Source organism: Chanodichthys erythropterus, chromosome 20, assembly GCF_024489055.1.
Source record: "Chanodichthys erythropterus isolate Z2021 chromosome 20, ASM2448905v1, whole genome shotgun sequence".
In the NCBI taxonomy this organism is placed as follows: domain Eukaryota; kingdom Metazoa; phylum Chordata; class Actinopteri; order Cypriniformes; family Xenocyprididae; genus Chanodichthys; species Chanodichthys erythropterus.
The window spans coordinates 20,763,628-20,784,910 of record NC_090240.1 but is presented as its reverse complement, the minus strand read 5'-3'; the positions used below and the strand labels follow the sequence as shown (position 1 = coordinate 20,784,910).

The 21,283-nt window shown below is 41.6% G+C and overlaps 1 protein-coding gene across 17 annotated transcripts in view; it reads right to left on the bottom strand.

Annotated features, from left to right (window-relative positions):
• casz1 (castor zinc finger 1) overlaps positions 1-21,283 on the bottom strand; it is a 266,705-nt gene that overhangs the window by 9,247 nt on the left and 236,175 nt on the right. For all 17 annotated transcript variants that reach the window (XM_067372059.1, XM_067372060.1, XM_067372062.1 and 14 more), the window contains 13 exons: positions 18,208-19,078; positions 17,200-17,265; positions 14,019-14,109; positions 10,913-11,077; positions 9,272-9,444; positions 8,328-9,190; positions 4,992-5,124; positions 4,485-4,548; positions 3,634-3,788; positions 2,786-2,908; positions 2,264-2,581; positions 1,927-2,125; positions 68-239 (listed from right to left, as the gene is read on the bottom strand). In XM_067372059.1, the coding sequence (XP_067228160.1) occupies positions 68-239; positions 1,927-2,125; positions 2,264-2,581; positions 2,786-2,908; positions 3,634-3,788; positions 4,485-4,548; positions 4,992-5,124; positions 8,328-9,190; positions 9,272-9,444; positions 10,913-11,077; positions 14,019-14,109; positions 17,200-17,265; positions 18,208-19,078 (3,393 nt within the window). The remainder of the gene's footprint in view (positions 1-67; positions 240-1,926; positions 2,126-2,263; positions 2,582-2,785; positions 2,909-3,633; positions 3,789-4,484; positions 4,549-4,991; positions 5,125-8,327; positions 9,191-9,271; positions 9,445-10,912; positions 11,078-14,018; positions 14,110-17,199; positions 17,266-18,207; positions 19,079-21,283) is intronic.

Sequence of the window (21,283 nt, the reverse complement as noted above, 5' to 3'; positions counted from 1 at the left end):
GGACTGTCCTTTTAATGAGCTCTGTGATCTAGATGCTTCTTTTAATACATGAAAAGTTGGTTCTTACCGAGTCTGCCACATTCTTCTCTTTTGGTGAAGTATTTGAACCCGTTAGCGGCACGTCTTTCTGCTTTCTCATGCTTCTTGACATGCCAGGGCAGTTTGGTGGTGATGTTAGTGACGAAGAAACAGCCAGGTCTCAGACAATGATAATGGCCCCTCATGCGAAACTCACAGTGCTGCGGAGAACAGCAAATAAACAAAACTCTTGTGAGCGAGAACATCTTGTGCAACTGTCTATGTCTTCATGGTTCAGTTTTCTACAGTTAATTCACAACCCAATTATTAGATATTAGATTAGCTTACAAGCATTACTAAACCATCTTTTGAACTAAAATAGGGTCTGATCATTTGTCTGTTAGTTACTCATTACTCAGGGTACCAAAGGGAAGAAGTAGGTTATGTCTGCTCATTAAATCCTTTTTCTCGTTCTTTCTCAGAGCATGTGACAGGACCAGCCTCACTGACCAGCGGAAATATGAAGTTTAGGTTCACACTGTAGCCGCTGACCCCAATAACAACACACCAATTAGTTCATTTGGCGATTCATCTATTTCTAAAACAGCTCTTTTATCAATTCATTAGTCTGCGTGTGCGTGCATGTGTGTGTCCTCCGCAATGTAACCTGTTTCTGCACCACCATCTGTTTCCAGAGAGGCAGTTCCCCCAGGAGCACATAAACAGAACCCACTCTACTCTGGAGAGGAGGGGGGAGCTCCGAGAAGTGGGGATGGGACGCATAAATGAATTCATTTAAACAGGTTTTGCTCCAAATGCAAGTTGCAGGAAGGGGAGGGCTTTTTTCTATTAATGATGGAATTTTTGATGAAAAGCAAAACTTGTTTATTTTATACAGCTTTGGGGGCTCCACGGTGGTTTTTGTTTGTTTGTCTGTTGTGGAGAAATAAATGTGTACCTACAGTAAGTCTTTGTTTTCTGTGTTTTAAATGCAATTTTTACAAAAAAAAAAAAAACAAAAAAAAAAAGAATGGTGCATGCATATGCAAATGTTGTTGCCACGGTATTTAACAGAAGAACTCCAAGGGCAAAACTACATTGCCCATGATGCTGTACAGAAAATTACACCAATCAGTGAGTTGAAAATAGCTTTTTAGCTCTGCCCAATCCCATGAAGCGCTGCGAATGATGTAATCGAGTCAATCTGTCTAAGCTCTCAAAATACTTAAATATATATGTCTATTCAGTATAATCATATTTATATATATAATCTATATATATATTGATTATATATATAAATATGATTTTAATTTGACTATGCTGTTTGCAATGCTTCATGGGATTGTAGTTCTTTTGCTCACTAAATCCGTTAAGTACACAGTCTTGTACCTTTGTCATTTTGGGCAATTTTCAAAAACGTTTTTGTTTCAAATCAAAGTTTGTAATGTTATGATACACCTCGTAACTGATTGGCTTGGTTCATTGCTTATAACTCTTCAACAAAACCTTTCGGAAGTATGTGCAAGAATTAATACTTTTATTCAGCAAGGACATATTCAATTGATCAAAACTGACATTAGAGAGGAGATATTTCAAATATTTCTATTTCAAATAGAATGATTTCTGAAGGATCATGTGTCACTGAAGACTGGAGTATTGATGCTGAAATTCAGTTTCAAAATATATTAAAATAGAAAACAGTTCTGTTAAATTGTAATAATATTTTCATAATATTACTGTTTTACTGCGTTTTTGATCAAATAAATGCAGCCTTGGAGAGCATAAGAGACTTTTTTTTCAAAAACATTAAAAACTTGACCTCAAACCTTTGAATTTAGGTGTATATGCCACTAAAAAAAAGACACAAGGAATGTTTGATAGAATATTACCTCTGAAAGTCCCGCTCACCTGATTAGGACAAAGACACTGCAGAGAATAGTAGGAAAACTGGTCTCGCACATTCACCAGGTTGTTGTTGGGGTTAATGTGGTCCAGGCAATGTGATTCAGCCTTCCCGGAGGTTTTACACACATATTTGCAATTTCCAAACAGACAGTGGAAGTGGAACTTATTCGAGTATTTGCAGTCGGTGGCCAGGCAAGGATCACTGTGGGAGATAAGCGTGACGAAACGTCTGTCAGATATTTAAAACTGCACAGAAGACATGGAAATACAGGCAGCACAGCCCATTCAAATCACACCACCACGGTATTATGAATTTACAAGAATGGCAATGTCTACTCACTTGTCCTGAAACTGCAGGAAGCCAGGCTTGACCTGAGGCTTGGCGTTCTCCAGCGATGTGGTGGCCAGAGGGGAAGTGGCTGGCATACTGGGCATGGAGGCGGGAAGCTGGGGGATCGATCCGGCCAGCTGCTTCCAGGCGTGGAGCGAGGGGGATGAGCTGTAGCCCCCAGACACAGCCAGGCTGGGCACCTCCATGGGAGGCGTCTTGGCCATGGAAGTGGGGGCAGCCATCTGATTAGGGGTGCTATCGTTGGATTCCTTGCTCTCGTTGAAAGGGGACTCCGATTTAACCTTCAGGTTGGCTCTGAAGTGGAAGCTAATGACAGAGAGGTGCATCACCCATTAGAGGTGCTTTAATAGAGCTGCCAAACATAGCAGCAAATTAACATTACTAGATCATAATCATGTAAATTTTGTGTGTACGTGCACTTGTGTGTTGGCGTGAACTCTAACATTTAAAAACTTTGATTTAACTTCATTATGTTTGATTGTAATGCTCCAGAACTAGAGCGCTCCTCACTTGGCGTGTTTGATGGCTCCGTCCACTGTGCTGAAAAGCGCCCCACAATCCTCCACCAGGCAATGAAAATGGATCTTGTGCAAGAAATCACACTGGGCTTCACAGAAATCATCAGTGTCATACCTGTACAAAGATGTGAGAAAAGGGGAAACTTTAAAAGGATGAAAAGAGTTGAATTGCTCGTAAATTCAGGTCAGTTACTCAAACACACTCTTGTATTCTCGGTTTAGCTCATGAGGATCTGACTTTGAGTAAGGTGGTTCTTTAGGTGAACTACGCCTGAGCCAAAAGCACTGGGTCTCTGGCTGGGACCTTTTGCTGGGGCTTTGTAACTAAATACTGTACATAACATCACATGGTCTGGATAAATCTTCTCTTTCCACATAACAACCTGGGAACAAACACTGTGGATGGCACTGACAAGCAAAAGAGTACATCATAAAGACGGATGGTGACAAAAACCAGACACCACTTTCAACAAAACATAGAGAACATGGTGCCAAAGCACGACTGTGTTCTCTGTAATGGAAGATCTATTTGGGCACACTGGTCACAGTAGCTGACATAAATAACATGTCCATGATTTAAGGTGACAATTTATATGCATGTATAAGGGAAAGTGTATACTTGGGGTGTATAACTGTTCACCATTTATTTTCACGGATTAGCTTTAGTAAAGAAAGAAAGAAAGAAAGAAAGAAAGAAAGAAAGAAGGAAAGAAAGCTACATACCTCAAAGTTAGTGTGAAAGAATTAAGTCTAAAAGAACAGTAGCATGGACGAAACTTTGAAAAGTAAAGCTAAAGCTGGAAACGACTCTATATAGGGACACAAGATGATTTCAGGCACCTGCGCAGGTAGGTCCTCCACAGCTCAGTGTGTTTCTCTGGGCCCGACCTCTTCATTACCCTACTGAGATACTGAGCTGCGTCTGAGCCGTCTGCCGACTGAGCTCCCTCCAGCTCTGACTTTAGATCCAAAGCACTGAAGAAACCAGGATTCATCTACAGACATAAACACATACTTAGGCAAATTAACACTAGTTCTACTCAAGGACAAACCAACCACACAACAGTTTCTGTGCACTCAAATGTCTTTCAGTTCATTCTTGTATATGAACCAGAGCCAGAGACAGGAAGAGAGAGAGAGAGCTGAGCTAAGCCGTCAGGAGAACTAGAGCGGGTTTTCTATTTAAATCATCAAGGTAATGGTACATGCACACCATTTATACTAGTCATAGAAGATATATGATTAAAACAATGTCCATTTTAATCCCCCACAAAAACATACAACATTTAAATATCTGTTCGGCACCATTTCGTCTTTTTAAAAAATGAGGGTGACATTTGCACTTTTTTCTCGGCGCTGACTTTTTAATCAAATAATTTACAAAGTCCATAAATAAAGATAGAGCAGATGGAGGAGAAAAAGAAGAAAGCCAGAGAAAAAAAATGCACGGAGAGTTCAAAACAGCTCATCAAAAAACAAACATCTCTATATATCTGCCGTGGCAACCGGCTCCTGCTTCATTATATTAATTTGCGAGCGGCGGACTGAAATTACACTGTATGAAAAATGGCTGGAAAATTTAAATGATACAAACTCATCCTATTAGCGCTGAAACATTAAAAAACAAACAGCCCCCTCTGCATCCTGCTAATTTGTCTTGGGATGAAAAGCGTTTGATGGATGAATCTTACCTTATTCATAAGTGAGGATAAAAGAGATGTATTTCCCGGCGCAGGGTGTCCGTTTGATTCAGCGCTAGAACATGCAAAATGAACAGTGTTTAGGCAGGATTTGCATGAGAACAGTAAATATTATAATTTATCCGAGATTGTGAATATACAATGAAGAAAAAAAAGGGAAGGAGGCTGGAAATTAGGGTTTATGTGAACACACTTTCATCTAAATGAATGTGCAAACATGTCATGCCTCATACTTGACGTGCATTATGAAAAGAGGGTATTATGGGAGAATTTCTGCATTCGTATGATGGATTTCCTCAAAGGAGGCCTCGTGGTGGGAGAAGGAGGGAGCGTGTAAATCTCGTCCTCCTTGATCACTCCACAGACCCACCTTGTGAAGGGGGTTTTAACAAGAGCACTCACACTAATTAACACAATACGGCATTATTCGAGAGATAAATCACAACGGGGGCGGGGTGGGGCTGGGCGCGAGCCGAGAGGGGGAGGATGATGGGATACCTGTGGTCTTTCTTGCTCAGGTCCAGGCTGTGCTCCTGGACAGAGTCTTGGGGGGCCGCGGAGGTGCTGTCCACCGGCTCCTGCTTCACCTCGACCGGATTAAACCGGCCTGCTTGAGCCGACTGCCCCATCCCTGAGGAGAGAGAAGGAGAAAAACAAAGTTATTGTTGGTCAGCATTATTCCGCCTTGATGAGATCCAATCTGACTTCTGTCCCGGCCAAGGAGAAGACCAGGAGTGATAATTATTGCGGAATTATGTCAGGCCGTCAAGGCGTTTAAATGTTGATTGAGAGGCAGCAGGAATGAGGGAAAAAGACTCCGTTTTCAGAAGCGCTTGTCACAACTCATTTGCGGGCCTGCCTCTTAACTGGTCATTAAGAGGCATGCTAATGCTGAGGGAAAGTGGCAGATTCAGACTGCCCGCCCCTCCCTGCCGTCGCAGTGTGTCCTTGTTGGCCCGGCGACGGACGCCACTGAGCATGCCCAAAAGGAACATCTGCTTGTCCGTCAGATTAGAGGTGACAGCCAATCAGATCGGTTCAAATAGCGTGACCTCTCGATCGCATTTTCAAAATAGGTATGCAGACGACGTGGAGAGGAGGAAGGAGGCGGGAGGGACGCTGACGGGAATGCGACCTGGCTTTTCCTCCAATCCCCAAATGATTGAAATATTAATTTGTCCTCAGGCTATACAGAGAAAGCCGGGCTTTTGGTAGCCAGTAAGTGGTATTTTATTAAAAAACGGCTAGGAGTTCAAGGCACAAAGATGGAGCGATGAGTGCATCAGCAGTGATTGCGAGGTCGGGTGAATGCTGTTTAAGACACCAGGCCCGCTGAGGAAAAGTGACAGCTAGTCCCCACCCTGCCCTTGGCCTTCAGTTCAGAGGGGATTTAACCATGTGAAAAGAGAAGCGAGCCACTCCTCTGGGTCACAAACACAAACGCCCACATACAAACACAAGTTTATCAGATGTGTCACTCTGACTTTCCTGACGCATGTGCTTTGACTCTATGTGTTGGTTATGGAGGTTAACTAGTGACTCATTGTGATGTGTCTGCTTTAGGCACATCACATCCCAACAAAGTCGGTACTGTAGCTTATACCAGCCCTATTTTCAGTCTTCTGCTGTGTGTAATGCTCAGTTGACTAATTACTGCCTGTCTTTGTGCCTAAAACTAGCCTAGATCATCTACCTCCAATCCATCCAAATCTGTGTGAGATCAGTACGTCGTACTGATATAAACCTCCCCGCCTGTCCGTAAATGATTGCCCTACATCGGCCCTTTACAAAGCTCTCACTTTCTCACTCTCATTTTTTTTTTTTTTCTGGGTATAAACTGTCTGACGTTAACAAGGGACATTTAAATAACGACCACGTGAGGAGAGAGTCATTAAACCTTCAGCTTTGCAGTTTCTATGACAAAAATCTGCAATGATCTAAGAGAGCAAGGAGGGGGAAAAAGCACATGCTCACGACGCTGTGTTTTTCTGGAAATTATCCAAGAATAATGTTGTACTGTGTAATTACCTCAACGAAGTTACTGAACTCATGAAAGATCATTTGTACTGGGTGTCTAATTAGCGAACCCCTCAGATTTCAAGATCCTCCAAAAGACTCTGGGGGTGAACGCGGATTAAAAAAAAGTGAGTATTCAACTAGGAAATAACGCCACCTGAACAAATTAGCAAGCGCCTCTGCTTACACAGTAAGACTGAGATGTGTTCTTTGCAAACTGGCCCTTGATTAAAAAAAAGTTTGAAGAAAAAAAAACAACAAAGCTGTTTGAAAATAGTCACAGTAAACATCATTCTCTCTTTTCTAACGCTGAGCTCTGACCACATCCTCTTCATATTTTACCCAAATGTCCTGTTCACACGTCTTTTCTGAGCAAACGTGTAAAATTAGCAATGCCACATTATGATCTGCACTCTCAATTCTGTCTAGTAGGGGATTTTCTTTCTCTACTTTTCTCGAAGTTACCAAAACTAAATGCAAGGTGCTCACAGATGAGAGAGCATGCTAATTTTGTTTTGCCTTCTTGTAGGGCAGTAGGACTTTTATGAGAAGATCTAATCTTCTGAAGTCTACACCTGCAAAGAGACAAGGAGTAAAGGCTATGACGGCCTTTTTAGCACCTTTAAGGATCTTCTGCAAATATATTAGCTAGCCCCAATCTTACACCCAGGATCCTGTTCCCATACCACACAAAAAAGAAGCATTGTCATACCAAGATTTTTTGCATATGAAGTCCCATGCAGTAGCATGTTACATGAATATGGTAATCAATCAGTACCGCATAATATATAAAGAGCAGTACCATGACACCTTCGCAATACAGTATTTTATTTTTTGTAAGGAAACCCACTTACTTGCTAGCCTAAAAATGCCCAGAGAGTAAAGGACTTCACAAATCCCACATCGGTGTTTTCATACTGAAACAAGTAGTGCCTTTATATACACACCAACACATACACACACAGTCCTCTCTGGAGCGCTGAGTCATTTCTGCTTCACCAGTTTCTGATATTTCTTCCTCTATATCAGAGTGCATATAAAAAGCTGCTTTGTACCTCCAATTTCTCAACTTAATATTATTCAGGCTCCATTTGGTTGGAACGAGTGCACGCTCAGATAAGAGGCCGGTGATGAGGAAGCATGTAGAACACAGGCCCTGGGATCCTCCTGAGAATGCTATTAGAGGCAGCTTTACAGAGCCCACTCACTAGTTCAGCACTTATCTGCTAATGGATTGTGGGTATCATGACAATGATCGCTGCAATAACAAGACTAGAGCAGCAAACCAGCCCTTTAATATTTTGCCTTAATCCTGAAATCAGAGTTTGTGTAGATGGCATGAGCAGATGACCTGAAAGTGCCCTTTCACTGTGACGGGTATAGAAACAGAGAAAGAGTAACACATGGGCAGAGTGACCCAAAGAACTGATGCTCTCATGATTAAACGTAGTGAGGAAAGCTGATCCTTTGACAGAGCATCTTTTTCGCTCCTGTTCTAGACATAAACATTGGGAATATCTAGTCCAGCGTTTCTCAAATGTTTTTTTTTTTTTATTTACACAAAATAATGCAGGATTTTAATATCGGACATTTATTGGTTACCAGCCATGATAAGAAAATAATTAATTTTAAATATAAATATTTTAATTATTAAGAAATGTAATTATTTTAAAATGTAATATTAATAACTAATATTTAAATTAATATATAGAAATTAATAAATATTAGAATTACTGTGTGCAACCCACCAGTTGAGAAAATCACTGATCTGGATCTGATCAACATTAAGTTGATACTATGCGGAAAGATGAAACAAACCTGCTTCCGGGTTACTGGAGGGCTTCAGAGCAGCGGCTGCCAGTCGTGCCATCATGGGCGATATCAGACCCTTGCTGGCCGACATCTTCTCCATAATGGATGATGCAGCGAATGAAGTCGGAGTGGAAGCTACAGTAGCAGCAGCTGGGTCCCCAGTCGGGGTAGAGGTCTGGGGTAGAGAATCGCTGGGCATGGAGTGAGCCACAGAGGTGGCGATGGATATCAGGCCAGCGGCAGAGGGTGTGAGCGGCATGGGCATTCTGGGAATGAGGGGGAAGAAGGGGTTGGAAGAACCTGCCAGTGCACTGTTGGAAAGTGCCAGGGCCATGGGCACATTGCTCGGCAGAGCCTGGGACAGCAGGGTGGAAATGCGGCTGGCCGGAGGCAGAGCAGCGGTGGGCTTGACGCTGTGGCTGGAGGACATGGTGGTGGTGGGAGTGGACAGCAGATGTGGTACAGTGGAGGACTGCTGGGTCGTTGGAGAAGCACTTAAGCTGGAGTTCTTGCTGCTAATGGCAGAGTAGTCCATGAGGTCATCATTGCTGGACTCTTCCTGCTCCTCTTTGGGCAGCAGGAAGGAGGAAGTGAGGCCCAGCACACCCGAGGAGCGAATGTGGCGGCGCTCATGTTTGCGCTTGTGTGAGGTCATCTGGCTGGTAGAGGTAAAGGTGAAGCCGCAGCCTTGGCGTATGCAGTGGAAATGGTTTGTGGCCTTGCTGTAGACGCAGCCTTCGTACTTGCACTCCTCGTATTTGTAAAATTTCTTGAAACCATCCTTGGCGTAAGCGTCATCTTTGATGTGATAGCTCTTGTGCTTCTCAATGTCACACTTGTTCTTAAAGGTGAAGGTACAGCCTGGGCGCCTAAGAGGCGGAAAAGGCATAGGCTTAACCTCTAAAATGGCATTTAACACACATTAAGTTGAGCTTGAGCGGCCATCTTACCTGCAGTGGAAGTGGGTGGTCTTCTGCCCGTAGAACTGGCACCCGACCGTCCCACAGTCCTCGGTGGCGCGGAACCTCTGGAAGCCATCGTTGATCAGCTGTGCATTTTTCTTATGGAAGTTCTCATGAGTCATGACATCAGAAGTGCTCGTGTACACCTTGTTGCAGCCCACCTGACAGACAGGAAATAAAAAAAATACTTTCATGAGACAAAGTGTGAGCATGGTTTAGAAATAAACACTATGTGTGAGTTTCAGTTTGTTGCACTGGATGAAAAATGCTCAGAAAACAGTGGCTTGGCGCTTGAGCTCTTGTAGTCTGCAGGGACATGAAAACAACAACTCGAGATGTGACACAAAAATAGCTCAGTTTGGCGATGAACTCAATGTGGGGAGCAAAGAAACAGGTGACCTAAAAAAATGAACAGGAAACATTTTCTCAAGATCTAAGCTTTGTTAAAAATGTACTCTTGAGACAACATCTCATAAAATATGAAAAGCAAACCCTTTACCCGAAAAAACAGGTGTGCGTTTCATGAAAACAGCTTCAAAGAGATAAAAGGCAGGACTTTTTTTTGTGATTTGCAATATGTGGCATGCAAAAGCGGCATGGCGAGGTGGCGTGTGGTAGAAACCTTCTTCCATTTAAGGTTTTAAGTCTATATTAGATGTCTACGCTTTAGCAGAAGAGTCAGGGGGGTTGTTCGGGAAGACTGTCACTTACTTCGGTTTGAAAGGCTCTGTTACTCAACAGCAGCACTCAGGAGCCCTCTGGGCAGCAGACGAACGTGAACTAATGTTTGAATTAAAACCAGCAATTGTATATCATCTCTGGCACTTTTCACCCGTGCAAACAGGGTAACTTGGCCATATTCAGTCAAACAATGAAAAAAATGCCACTCTGTTTTTTCTCCGTAAATCAGGAGAACGGGTGCCAACATCTGCCTGTTCTCACTGCTGTTAAAACAAGAGCTGAAATGTCTAATAACAATTACGCCGTTAGGGAAGCTTAAAAAAAAAAAAAAGAGAATATATCTTAAGTCTTGGGCCACTGTTGCCTGTGGTGAAAAAGAGCTGGGCTCGAAAGTGACACTTTGAAAATAAGCAGATGTAAAGAATTAAACAGATCTGGTGGGAAATAATCTTTAACTCGCCACTTGGTACTAAAAGATGAAAAATGTTGAGTTCATATAAACAGCTCACAGAGTTTGATCCATGCCAACTAAGGAGTGAGGGAGGGATGTGGTGAGCGGAGAGGAGGACCGCATCTTGTTCATCCTTTTTAACTTAATTTTATTTATTCTGACACTTACTGTCTTATGAACAAAAGTGATCTTAAATGGTCATATAGGCCTTGAGGAAAAAGTTGAAGAACTTTAATGTCATTATAGACTGGAACTTATAAAAGTCTGTGCTATTTGCCTGCTGCTATTAACGTTGTTACCGTGCAAGGAAAGTAGATTTTGTTCAATTTTTCAAGAAGGCATCTCAAGTAAATGTATCTGAAACCCTGAAATATATATATATATTTCTCAAATCCTGTACAAGCAGGGAATTGATATTTGCATGTGTCTGTATAAGGGTGAATGTGCATTTTTTTTTTTTTTTTTTTTGCAAACTAGGGGTTTTTGCTGTGGTTTACCTGCATGCAGTGGTAGTGGGTACTCTTGCCGTTGAGATGGCAGCCGTGGTAGTACACACTGCAGTCATCCAAAGGGCTGAAACGCATGAATCCGTGCTGCAGAGAGTTGTCCCTCTTCTTATGCATGTTATAATGCCTTATCACATCCTGCTTACTGGTGAATCTCTGTAAACAACAGATATACAGAGTTCGTAAGGTGGGGGAGGTGTTGTGTAGGTTCCGAAGGAAACCAGCAATGAGTTATTTTATTACTCATGCAACAGCTGCAGAGCATTGCAGCAAATTGCAGCCAGGTGGGTGAATGGTGCATATCACTAGCGGTCGTAATAGCAGGTATAAGGTGAATTCACTTTTCCCTACTTGCATTGCAGAGCAGAACAACTAAAAGTGAGTACTTTGAAGGGTGTATTTTATTTGGAGTTTGCCTTACAGACTCCCTATAAATTCACATCTATACACACCCAAAGCATAGCATTATGACTCCAATATGACTTTGTAGTATTTCCTAAGCTCACCTGATGTTTGAATCTGTGCGTAATGTACTGCTTAAAAAGGTTCCTGAGCTAGCCTGTTTATTACGTTTTATTTCACCATTTCTAATTAAGATGGATCACTTGACACGCGAGATCAGAGTTGTGATATTCTCCGCTTCTGAAAAATCATGTTCCATGCAGATGGTTTTGGAACGTGCACGGGGAAAAGACAACAAACAAACAAACAAGGCAACCAAAAAATGTTTCTCTTTTAATTCCCGTCTGAGATATGATTCCATTTTTAATTAAAGTATTAAAGCACAGTTTTGTGCAGGGTTTGACAATAATAATGAGGAAATATGCTAAAATACTCCTCCTCAAAATTAAAATCTCCAACACCACGGAGCAGTCTGGGGAAAAAAACGAAGCGATGTAGGGGAAAAAACCTCACTCTTGAGAGATCAGGGCAACCAAATCTGCAGTAATTGGGCTTGAGCTAATATTACAGGAACTGAAACAAGAGTAGCTGAAATCAATGAGCCTCTTCGAACGTAAATCCATATTTTCTACATAAATGAGCAACAGGAGAAAAAAAATATGACAGAAACATCCACAAAACCTCATTGCCCATCTATGAAGCTTATCTTACAGGCAAATAAAAAATAAATAAAGATGTATAAATACACAAAGATAAATTCTTAAATCTTGGCTATATATAGTGTTACATTTCCATTCCTATTTCAAAAGAAGAGAACTGTATTTATATGATATATGAGCCAAGGTCCAACAAACGGTGATGACAGGAATTTGGGATGTCGACAAACAAATAAAAAGAGATACTGATCTAGATCCGGCTACACTGAGCGGAACTGTGGAAAACAGCAGGAAATTGTATCAGTTGGGCTTCTGTACTTAGCAGAGTGGCCACACGGTCGTGTGGACATTTATTTTAGGATTCCCATCGCATTGCAGGATGGCCATGAAAGGAGAGGCAGGGCCGGTATGGAGTGGAGCAAAGGCTGGCAACCGCAGGATAATATTCCACCACTGTGTCATGTAACATTTTAATGACTTATCAATTCCAAAAACAAGTTCATCTGAGCCTCACCTTTCAGCTGGGGTACGCACAGCCACCTGTCTGTCATTACTAAACTGCCAAGATTCACTGACACCTTTACGTGCACAGGAAAATTCAAATATCAATCAGAATTTGGTCATATTCTTATTTTGTAAGCATCATGTAAATTCAATAACCTGATTGCCACAACCAGATTAAGCCTTAATTCTGGGTTTATAGAAATAAGATTGCAAGTCCCATGCTCTACTGTTTAAGGTGCAGGAATTCTTATGCTTGTATTGATCAGAATTCAATATAAGATTTGCACACTAACCTTTCACAAACATTAAAACAAACTCCATGGCATACATTGGAAATAAGTAGATAAAGCAAGCAAAAAAAAAAAAACTCAAATTCTAAGACAGAATATTGACCTTAAGCAGAAAATGATGTGCATGTACAAAAATATCAACGAATTCTTAAGCAACGCAAGTTCCAAAAACGGACAGCTTCAAAGGGACTTTTCAACCAGCTCTGCTTACAGTTTGAGGAATTGTACTTGAATAACAAGAGGCAGCCTGCTGGGCTGAATAAGTCTCTTTTAGATGCAACAGCTGCCCTGTTGTCTTCAGCAGGATTCCTGGATGTTTATAATGAAAAATGTAATCAGATGATTAAAAATGAAGTGGGAGATTATGACTAGAGAGGACTTGATAAAGAAAAGACTGAGCGGCTCTCGTTGCAGGAGGATTTTTGATGTCTTCGACAAATGTGCCAGTCTTTGCCTGCTCTTTTCCACCATATGCGCGTGAGCCGCTGCTGTCTGTGTTCTGATCTGCTTAATGCTGATTTTGCTGTGCTGAACATGACAACTCTGGGGACATGGATCAGATTAATAATGTGAAAGGGGATTATGAGTGGCCCAAGAGTATTAGCAGATGTCCTTAGGAAAAAAGGAGGCATCTTTTGAAAGTATTTACCATTAACTATAAAAAAATGAAGGCCACTGTCAGTCTGATTGAGTTTTGAGAAATAGCCCTCATCTATCTAAACCTGTTAAGCCAGTATGGTGCCAAGATAAAAACCTTGTTCGTAAGATTTTGTTTGGCTGTTTCCTTGTGTGTACCCTGGCACACTTCAATCATTTGGCGGTTATCTTCCTCTCCTGTCAGGGAGTGATGGGAAAAGTGCGAAGGTGAGCTTTAAAATGGTGTTGTGACACTCTCTGCATTATGCAGCTGTCTTACAGAAGGAAGGTGCTTAGATTTTCAGCAGTAAGAGATGAATGTTAAAGTGCACTGAACCATGCTCAAAAATTACCCAGCTGACATAATCTCATTTATCATCAAAAAGGAGGGAATGACACCCAATAAAGCAAAAAACAAACAACAAAAAAACATTTAAATAAATATAAAATTTAACATCTAAATAACTGACACATTTACAGCCACTTTTTTTAAAAAATTGCAATAAATAAAGATGAAATAAAAATAAAACTCCAAAATGAGCGTTTTGCAACACTGGCTACTCGTGGGTGAGTTACAGGTGGAACCCTGGTTGTAGCTGTTGTACTCACCTGATAGTTACATTCGGGGTCCATGCAGTGATAATGCTCTCTGTACTGGTAAGCACAGTGCACATGGCCACAGTGCTGGCTCCCTGAAAACCTACAATCAGACAGAAATATCTGTAAAACACTGTAATTGTTAGTGTTTTAGCCAAGTATTCTGAATCCAAACATTATTATCATATTGAGCTAAAGATAAACACGATTTCAGAAACGGCAATGAGATAAAGAGATCATTTTCAAAGTGAAAAAAATCAGCGCTTACTGAAAAGGAGTTGCATTTAGCTATTTCTATTCCATATTTGAAACCTCTAACAATGTGGGGGCTGATCTTGAAAGGGCAATTTAGCCTTTTATCTCCGCTTGATAGATGCCCTAACGCTGACAGAGTCATCTTCACGGAGCTCAGAGTCATTACCAGGAACTATAAACACATAGAGAAAACAGGCCTACGCTTCCTCGACCATACGATTGCAATTCACTCTCCAGCCACAGCAATCTCCACCAAATTAGTTCCATTGCCTTCAAAGGCAGTAGGTAGACTCTTATTAAACTGTAACCCCCGACATAATTCACTCATTTGCTCGTGCTTTAAGCCCTGCCAAATCAGCGTTCGGCTCTCCAGGTTAACAGCCTATGCTTTAATCAGGGAAAGGTTAGGCCTAATAGAAAGGTTTGAGTGCGTCTCCGTGTGGCTTCCTCCTCTTCACTCTCGCCGACTGACTCGCCCGGTCTTTCGCGGATTGGCGGTGCTTTAAAGAGGCACATTTCCTGAGTGTTTACAGGCTGATTATAACCCTGACGATGATGACTGTTAAAAACCTCCAATTACAGCTCAAAACACACAAATAAACATTCGCACCGCCGCTGCCAAGAGCACCATCTGCTGAAGTAGAGAAAAAGCTAAGTAATTTTTTTCCCCCTACTGCCTGGATTATCCCTAGACTGCTTTTACAAATCACTTTGCTAAGTTCATTAAGCTAATTGAATGGTGAATCCACTACCTGCTAAACGTGGGTGGTGTTCTGAAGGGCTGGGGAAGTGGCAGGCACTTAAGGTGATTTTGTTTGAGTCTTAAAGGAACAGTTCAGCCAAACACTCACCTACATGTCCTACTAAACCTCTCTGATATTGTTTCTTTCAAGGAACACAAAAAGGCATGCACTGGTGTTTTTTCAATGCAATTACAGCCAACGAGGACACCATAAACGTATCATAAAATTAGTCTAAATGACTATATTCCAAGTCTTCTGAGGCCATTCTTACCGTTGCATTCATGAAAGTTCATGAGTGAAGTAGTATTGTCAGGTTTGTGAAAGAATCTTCTTTTGAATCATTCATTGAGTTGAATCTTTTCAATGAATCAATTGATTTGATTAAAAAAATGAATGATTTGTTCACAAATTTAACTGATCTGGTTTTTGAGTACAACTCAATGGCTCACTGCCATCATCAAAGCAGCTTGCTGAAGAGAAAAGTGATTAATGAAATTTTCATGCATTTCTCATGCAAAGCGATTGTTTGGATTCAAAAGTTAAAAAATATAGTCATATAAAGCACTTTTATGATATGTTTATTTTCCATTCATTTTTTGAAACTTGAAATCCTCAGTCCCCAATTCATAGTAATTGCATGGAAAAAATGAATATTTAAAATGTCTCCTTTTACATTCCAGTGACGGTATTTTCATTTTTGGGTGAACTATTCCTTTACAAAAGAGATTACAACACAGGCTACAGTACAGACTGTATATGTCACACTCGCACCGGCAGAGATGCACGCGTTAAACTCACCCACCATTAACAGCCCCTCTGCGTCGCACTCAAACATTCCCGGCCCTGTGTACACAGAGCCCCCCTGGGATGGCAGCCCACCCCGGCTGTATCACTTTGCCTCTGGACAATTCCCACTTGCCGCGCCAGGGGGCTAATGGGCCACGCTGCTATTCAGTGGCAGATTAAATATTAATATCGCCACGATACAGAGATTGCCGCACATCTCCCGTTACAATAGAGACATGCCGATCAAAGTTTGGTGCAATGCTGGGTACATAAAAGCATTTAGGAGGGAAAACAGTGACTAAACACTACCAGGGAAGCTCTTTAAACATCAAACCGCGGCAGTGCGAGGAGATAAAGAACTTTTTCCCCTTTTGTGGGGGGAAGGTGGGTGTAGACAAGTTTACAAAGCTGCTTTTTAGCACGACTGTTCTCTCATTAGCGTGGATGATTCCCCCCCCACCCCGATCCTTCAACAACCCCCCAATACACCAGGCTGCATTTGCCCTTTTTATGAGTCCTCATTTTTCTTTTTTCCCCTCCTCTCTTTCCTTTCTTTTTTTCCCAACACGGAAATTGAAACTGTATCTGGGCTTATCTACTGCCTCCCCGCGCATCAACTGCCGAGATGTTTAGACAAATTTTATGCATTATGCAGTGCAAATATCAAAACAGTTCTTGGCAGTGCCAGCAGAAGCCTCATTAAAAATTCCTTAATTAAATCTTCTTGCAAAATGTAATCAGTCCAAGGAGGGTTTTTGTGTGTGCACAAGGATGTGTGTGTGTCTGTTAGTGCCAGGGCTTTGATTTGTGGCCTTCATGTTACGGCTTGGGAGAGTAATCATTAACGCCAAAGCCACTTTGCCTTTTGAAATGCGCCTTTTTCTCTCTTTAAGGCTAGAATAAATAAACAAATGATAATCACCTTTCTACTGGCGTGACAAAAGGAAACAGAAGCCGATATTAGAGTGCGCCGCATCTATCTCTGCGCTTTGTCTGCATTTGCGAGTGCCTGCCATTTAGTTGATTCAGTATCTTCATTTGAAGTGCAGATATTAGAAATGAAAGTCTCAACTATCTGAGCAGTCATGCCCAATGACACACAGGCACATGCAGGGCAGTCTAATGTGTCCGATGTTTTTGCAAACATTTCAAGCTGTTTGCTTAAGATTTTACGGAGTTCAGCTACAGCGCTGGCAGGCAAACTGACACTGAGAAAAAATTACTCACTTTCCAGCCTTTAATTCAATTAATTTTCCTTAGTCCATAAACCTGGCGTGCTTACGCATAATTTATCATCCGCACAGAAAGTGTATTTTCGCAAATCTACATCCTGCTTTATTAAAGCGTAAAATATGTCATCGATTAAAGAATGTTGTCGTGAAGTTTTGTGAGGGTGAGGATTTGCATACCTGGCGATATATTTCTGGTACACATTGACGTCCTCTGTGGCAGGTTTCTCAGGAGGAAGGCCATTCCTATCATAGCATGGAAAAAAAAAAAAAGAGAAAAGGATTAATGGTATGCATTCCATCAGTAATAAAAACAAACTGACGCAGTATTTACTTATGAGCCATTTCAAAGTTTGGGCTATCAATATACATTTTCTTAGATGGAGTAGCGATTTGGTTTGGGAATGAATTAGGGAGGTATGTAGGCATGCTTTGATGCATAGCCTCCCAACAATGAAAGCACAAAGAGAAAAAAAATGTTTTTGAATGCATAAATTATTTATGTGTGTTTTTGGAGAGAGCACAAATGCAAAGTGTCAGAAAGCCAGAAAATGGCTGCATGCATTTAATTTGATTTGATTGGCCCTTGTATGAGGGATGACTATGGCTTTTAGGACATCCTGTTTTAGAAACAATCCTCATCGATTTAACAGTTTCCTAAAAGTCTGGGTTTGGTGGCAGCATTTGACTTAGCATCCCGCCTTCATTGAATAAGCACTTAAAAGGAGGAATTTCTAATGTAACACATTATAGTATGGGTAAAGCATCTTGTATTCAAGGTGGCAGCAGTTCAGCAGCACTAACTCAGGACTAAAAACATGAGCAGCTCCAGCAGGGGATGACCTAGGGTTAATCTGCCTCTTTAGGGCTGGTTCTGACAACAAATCACTGTGTGTGTGTGTGTGTGTGTGTGTGTTTGCACATGGCCACACTGCTGGCTGTCTCAGGGACTGCTGGAGAACAGCCTTAAGGCTCTTGCTAACCTGAACTATTGATAAGGTCAAGACAACTCATAGAAAGAGTGCCAACCAAACCCTTTCAAACTTGCAACCTAACTTTAAAGCCAGCTGAGGTCTTCTGACCTCCCTAAAGTCTCAGGACCCCTATATGGGTTATCGTTAAAATTACTGTAATTTCCTGTCAATTTATTGTCCAAACTGTTCATTTCATTTTCAAACATGGTCTTACTTGACAGAAGAGACGGTTCCAGTAGTGATGGAGTCAGTTTTGGAGAAGCTGGACTTCATGTAGTCAGTGTTAAAGCCGAGGTGACCCGCCTGGTCTACGGGCAACCCGGGAGGGCCCACGACCCCAGCAGGAGCAGCCGTATTGATGACTGGCGTTCCTGGGGTCCCTGCCGTAGCCGGGAGAACGCTCGGCATTATCGTCGGATCAACCTTCCCAGGGATGAACTTCTGGATGTTTCGAATATCGTACTTTGACGGCCTGCCGACCTTGCCGGTCTTAAAAGCGATGGCGCCGCCCATGTCAGGGTTGCCCTCTCCAGGTTTAAAGAGGTGCAGGAACTTGACGTTCTCCAAGTCGTACTTAGAGGGCCGCTTGTAGGAATTGCCATTTTGCTGTCTGAGACTCTCGCCCATCTTCAGCTTCTGGATGAAGTAATCATACTTAGATGCACGGGATGCCAGGTTCTGGATGTGTGAGGGGTTGGTTGGGGGTGGATTGAGCGAGCTTTGTTTGTGGTCCATTCCTGGTGGAAATATCTGTCCCTCTGACCCTGCAAGGGCCGGCTGGATGAGGGCAGCACTCTTTTCTGGTGCCATTTTGGAGTTAAGCTCTTCGGACTTGGGGTGTATAGGCCAGGGCAGGGTCTCCCCGGCCTTCAGCTTACGGATGTACTCCTCGTACTTGGAGAAGCGAGCTCGACGGGTGGCCTCCTCGCTGCTCAGGGAGGAGGGATCTGAGGTAGCTGCTTTCAGTTTCTCAAAGCTGATCTTCTTGGCCAGCTCATCCTGAACCTTCTGGTCATCATAGCCAAACATGTGTAAGAACTCACTCATGGTGTTGGCGGCGTAATCGCGTAGTGCGGAGGCCTCTCCTATACAAAAAAACAAAGAAAAACAGTTGATTTAGAAGGACTGAATGAGGTAAAGGTGTAGTTTTAATTCTGGACCATTCACTTTCATATAGGTTTGAAGGGAGGTCAGATAGACCAGCAAAATGAGACAATTTGGGTTGAAAGCTTCCCCAGCTGCTTAACCAGTTCATATAATGGCCAAATTAATGCTCTTTTAAAGTATCTTTGTGTATGTGTGTGAGCGAGGGACACAAACCCCTCTGGCACCGGTGCACTTAGTGCTTGGCTCTGATATAGTGTTTACCACAGCAGATGAATGCAAAAAATCTCATCTTGTCTCATTTTGTCTGTCAGGACAGCTACCCTGGTACAAGAACACGGCTCCAGATGACAACTTCACAGAAGTGTCAGATAAACTCCCTCTTCACCCTGCCAGGACCCCAGCCCTTCACCAGACCTTTTCTCCATTTATTTGATTGCCTTTTTCATTGCTGAGCAAATGAGACGGTTAGAGGTAACATTAGCCACGGTCATGCTAATTAATACTAAAATATTTCAGCTTTGGTCTCATATTTCTATGTTATTGCTAAATCGGTCTCTCGCCCGTGCTTTTCACATCTCCTTCTCAGCATGTAAAATAATCCCCAAATTTCCATTGCTGCATTGGGGCTAGTCCTAGCCGTGCTACATCAGTATGAAAGGTGATCTGGGAGATCGAAAGGGCATGAAAAATTTAAGAGAAATGTATCAGGTATTTGATAGGAAACTCCCTACACTTTGCTATGCATCATTTTAGCAGCTATAGTGTTGTTTGAGTACATACAGTAATTTCATCTCTTGCTCAAAGGTTAGGGCATCATGACAGTCCTTATAGCTCTCCACATATACTCATTTTCTCAACTCGATGCTGCCTTGAAGTATTACTGACACATTTACCAAATAGGGAACAAAAGAAGGAACTGAAAATTAATATTTGTATTTTACGATATGTGTGAAAGGTGTGTATAGCTCATGTTATAATTATATATGAAATGTATTTATAAAATAAACAATATGATATAGATATAGATTATATAGATTACATTACATTTTAGGGATATATATATAGACAAAGTAGACAAAATGACCAGAAAATGTGCTAAAATCTATAGCCACATGGGATTTGTGCTTTTAAAGCTTTAAAAAAGTCATTAGACAGCAAAGTGTACTGCATTTGTTAAAGTGCCTGCTTTTTTTTTTTTTTTTTTATCACATTTTGACAAAGTACACTCATTTATTGTTAATTAGCCTCAATTTAATCACTGCTGAATCGGCCACAACAAAAACTATAAAAAATAATGAGCTATTATTTCATTCTGAAGGATATTTAGTGCTACTGTATGCATCCCCAGAACTTCAGTTTGGCAGAGCAAGGCTTCAGTCATAAATTTGGCATCCAGTGACTATATTTTTGTATAGGTCATGACTGCTTAAAGGGGTTTTGTCAGGTCATGTGATTTTACACAGCTTTAAAGTCAAGACAGGCTCTTTAATCTCTGTCCCTGAACATTTTCCAAGGGCAGCAATCAAATACACTTCTGCTTTGGGTAATTGGACATATTCCACCTGTAGCTTTTTTTTCAAACAGTTGGGAAACTCCCTTCATTTTTTGACAGAAATCCCCGTCTCATTCTTTGAGTGTTATCGGTCTATCATTAGCATTATTATTAGTGTCAAAAGTCACCTATGGGATATGCAGCCACTCTTCTCTTCACACTATACTATTAAAGTGATAGTTTACCCAAAATTATCCACTCAACTTCATGTTGCTCCAAACCTGTATGATTTTTCTGTTTCCGTGGAGTGAAAAACAAAGTTATTTAGCAGATTTATTTCATGTTCCATGGGGAAAAAAACATGAAATTTGAACTTTCCCTTTAACAGCTTTCATTTTTGAGTGAACCGTCTCTTTAAGATCAAACTGTTGGTATTAGAATAGATGTTGGTTGTACTACACACAGGAAAAGTAATAGCTGTAGCAACAGTAGTAGCAGGTGGTAACAGTAGAAGGGACGAGAAGTCTAGCATGCCAGTGGGCGGCTCTGTATGCGTTTAATAGACTATCAGTGTCAGGAGAATGATTGGACTTAAACTGCACACATTATGCCAGGACCTAAGAGGAGATAACCTTTTAAAACAGCATGTAAATGAGTTCCCCCCTTCATCCTTATCTCACACGCTCCAAAT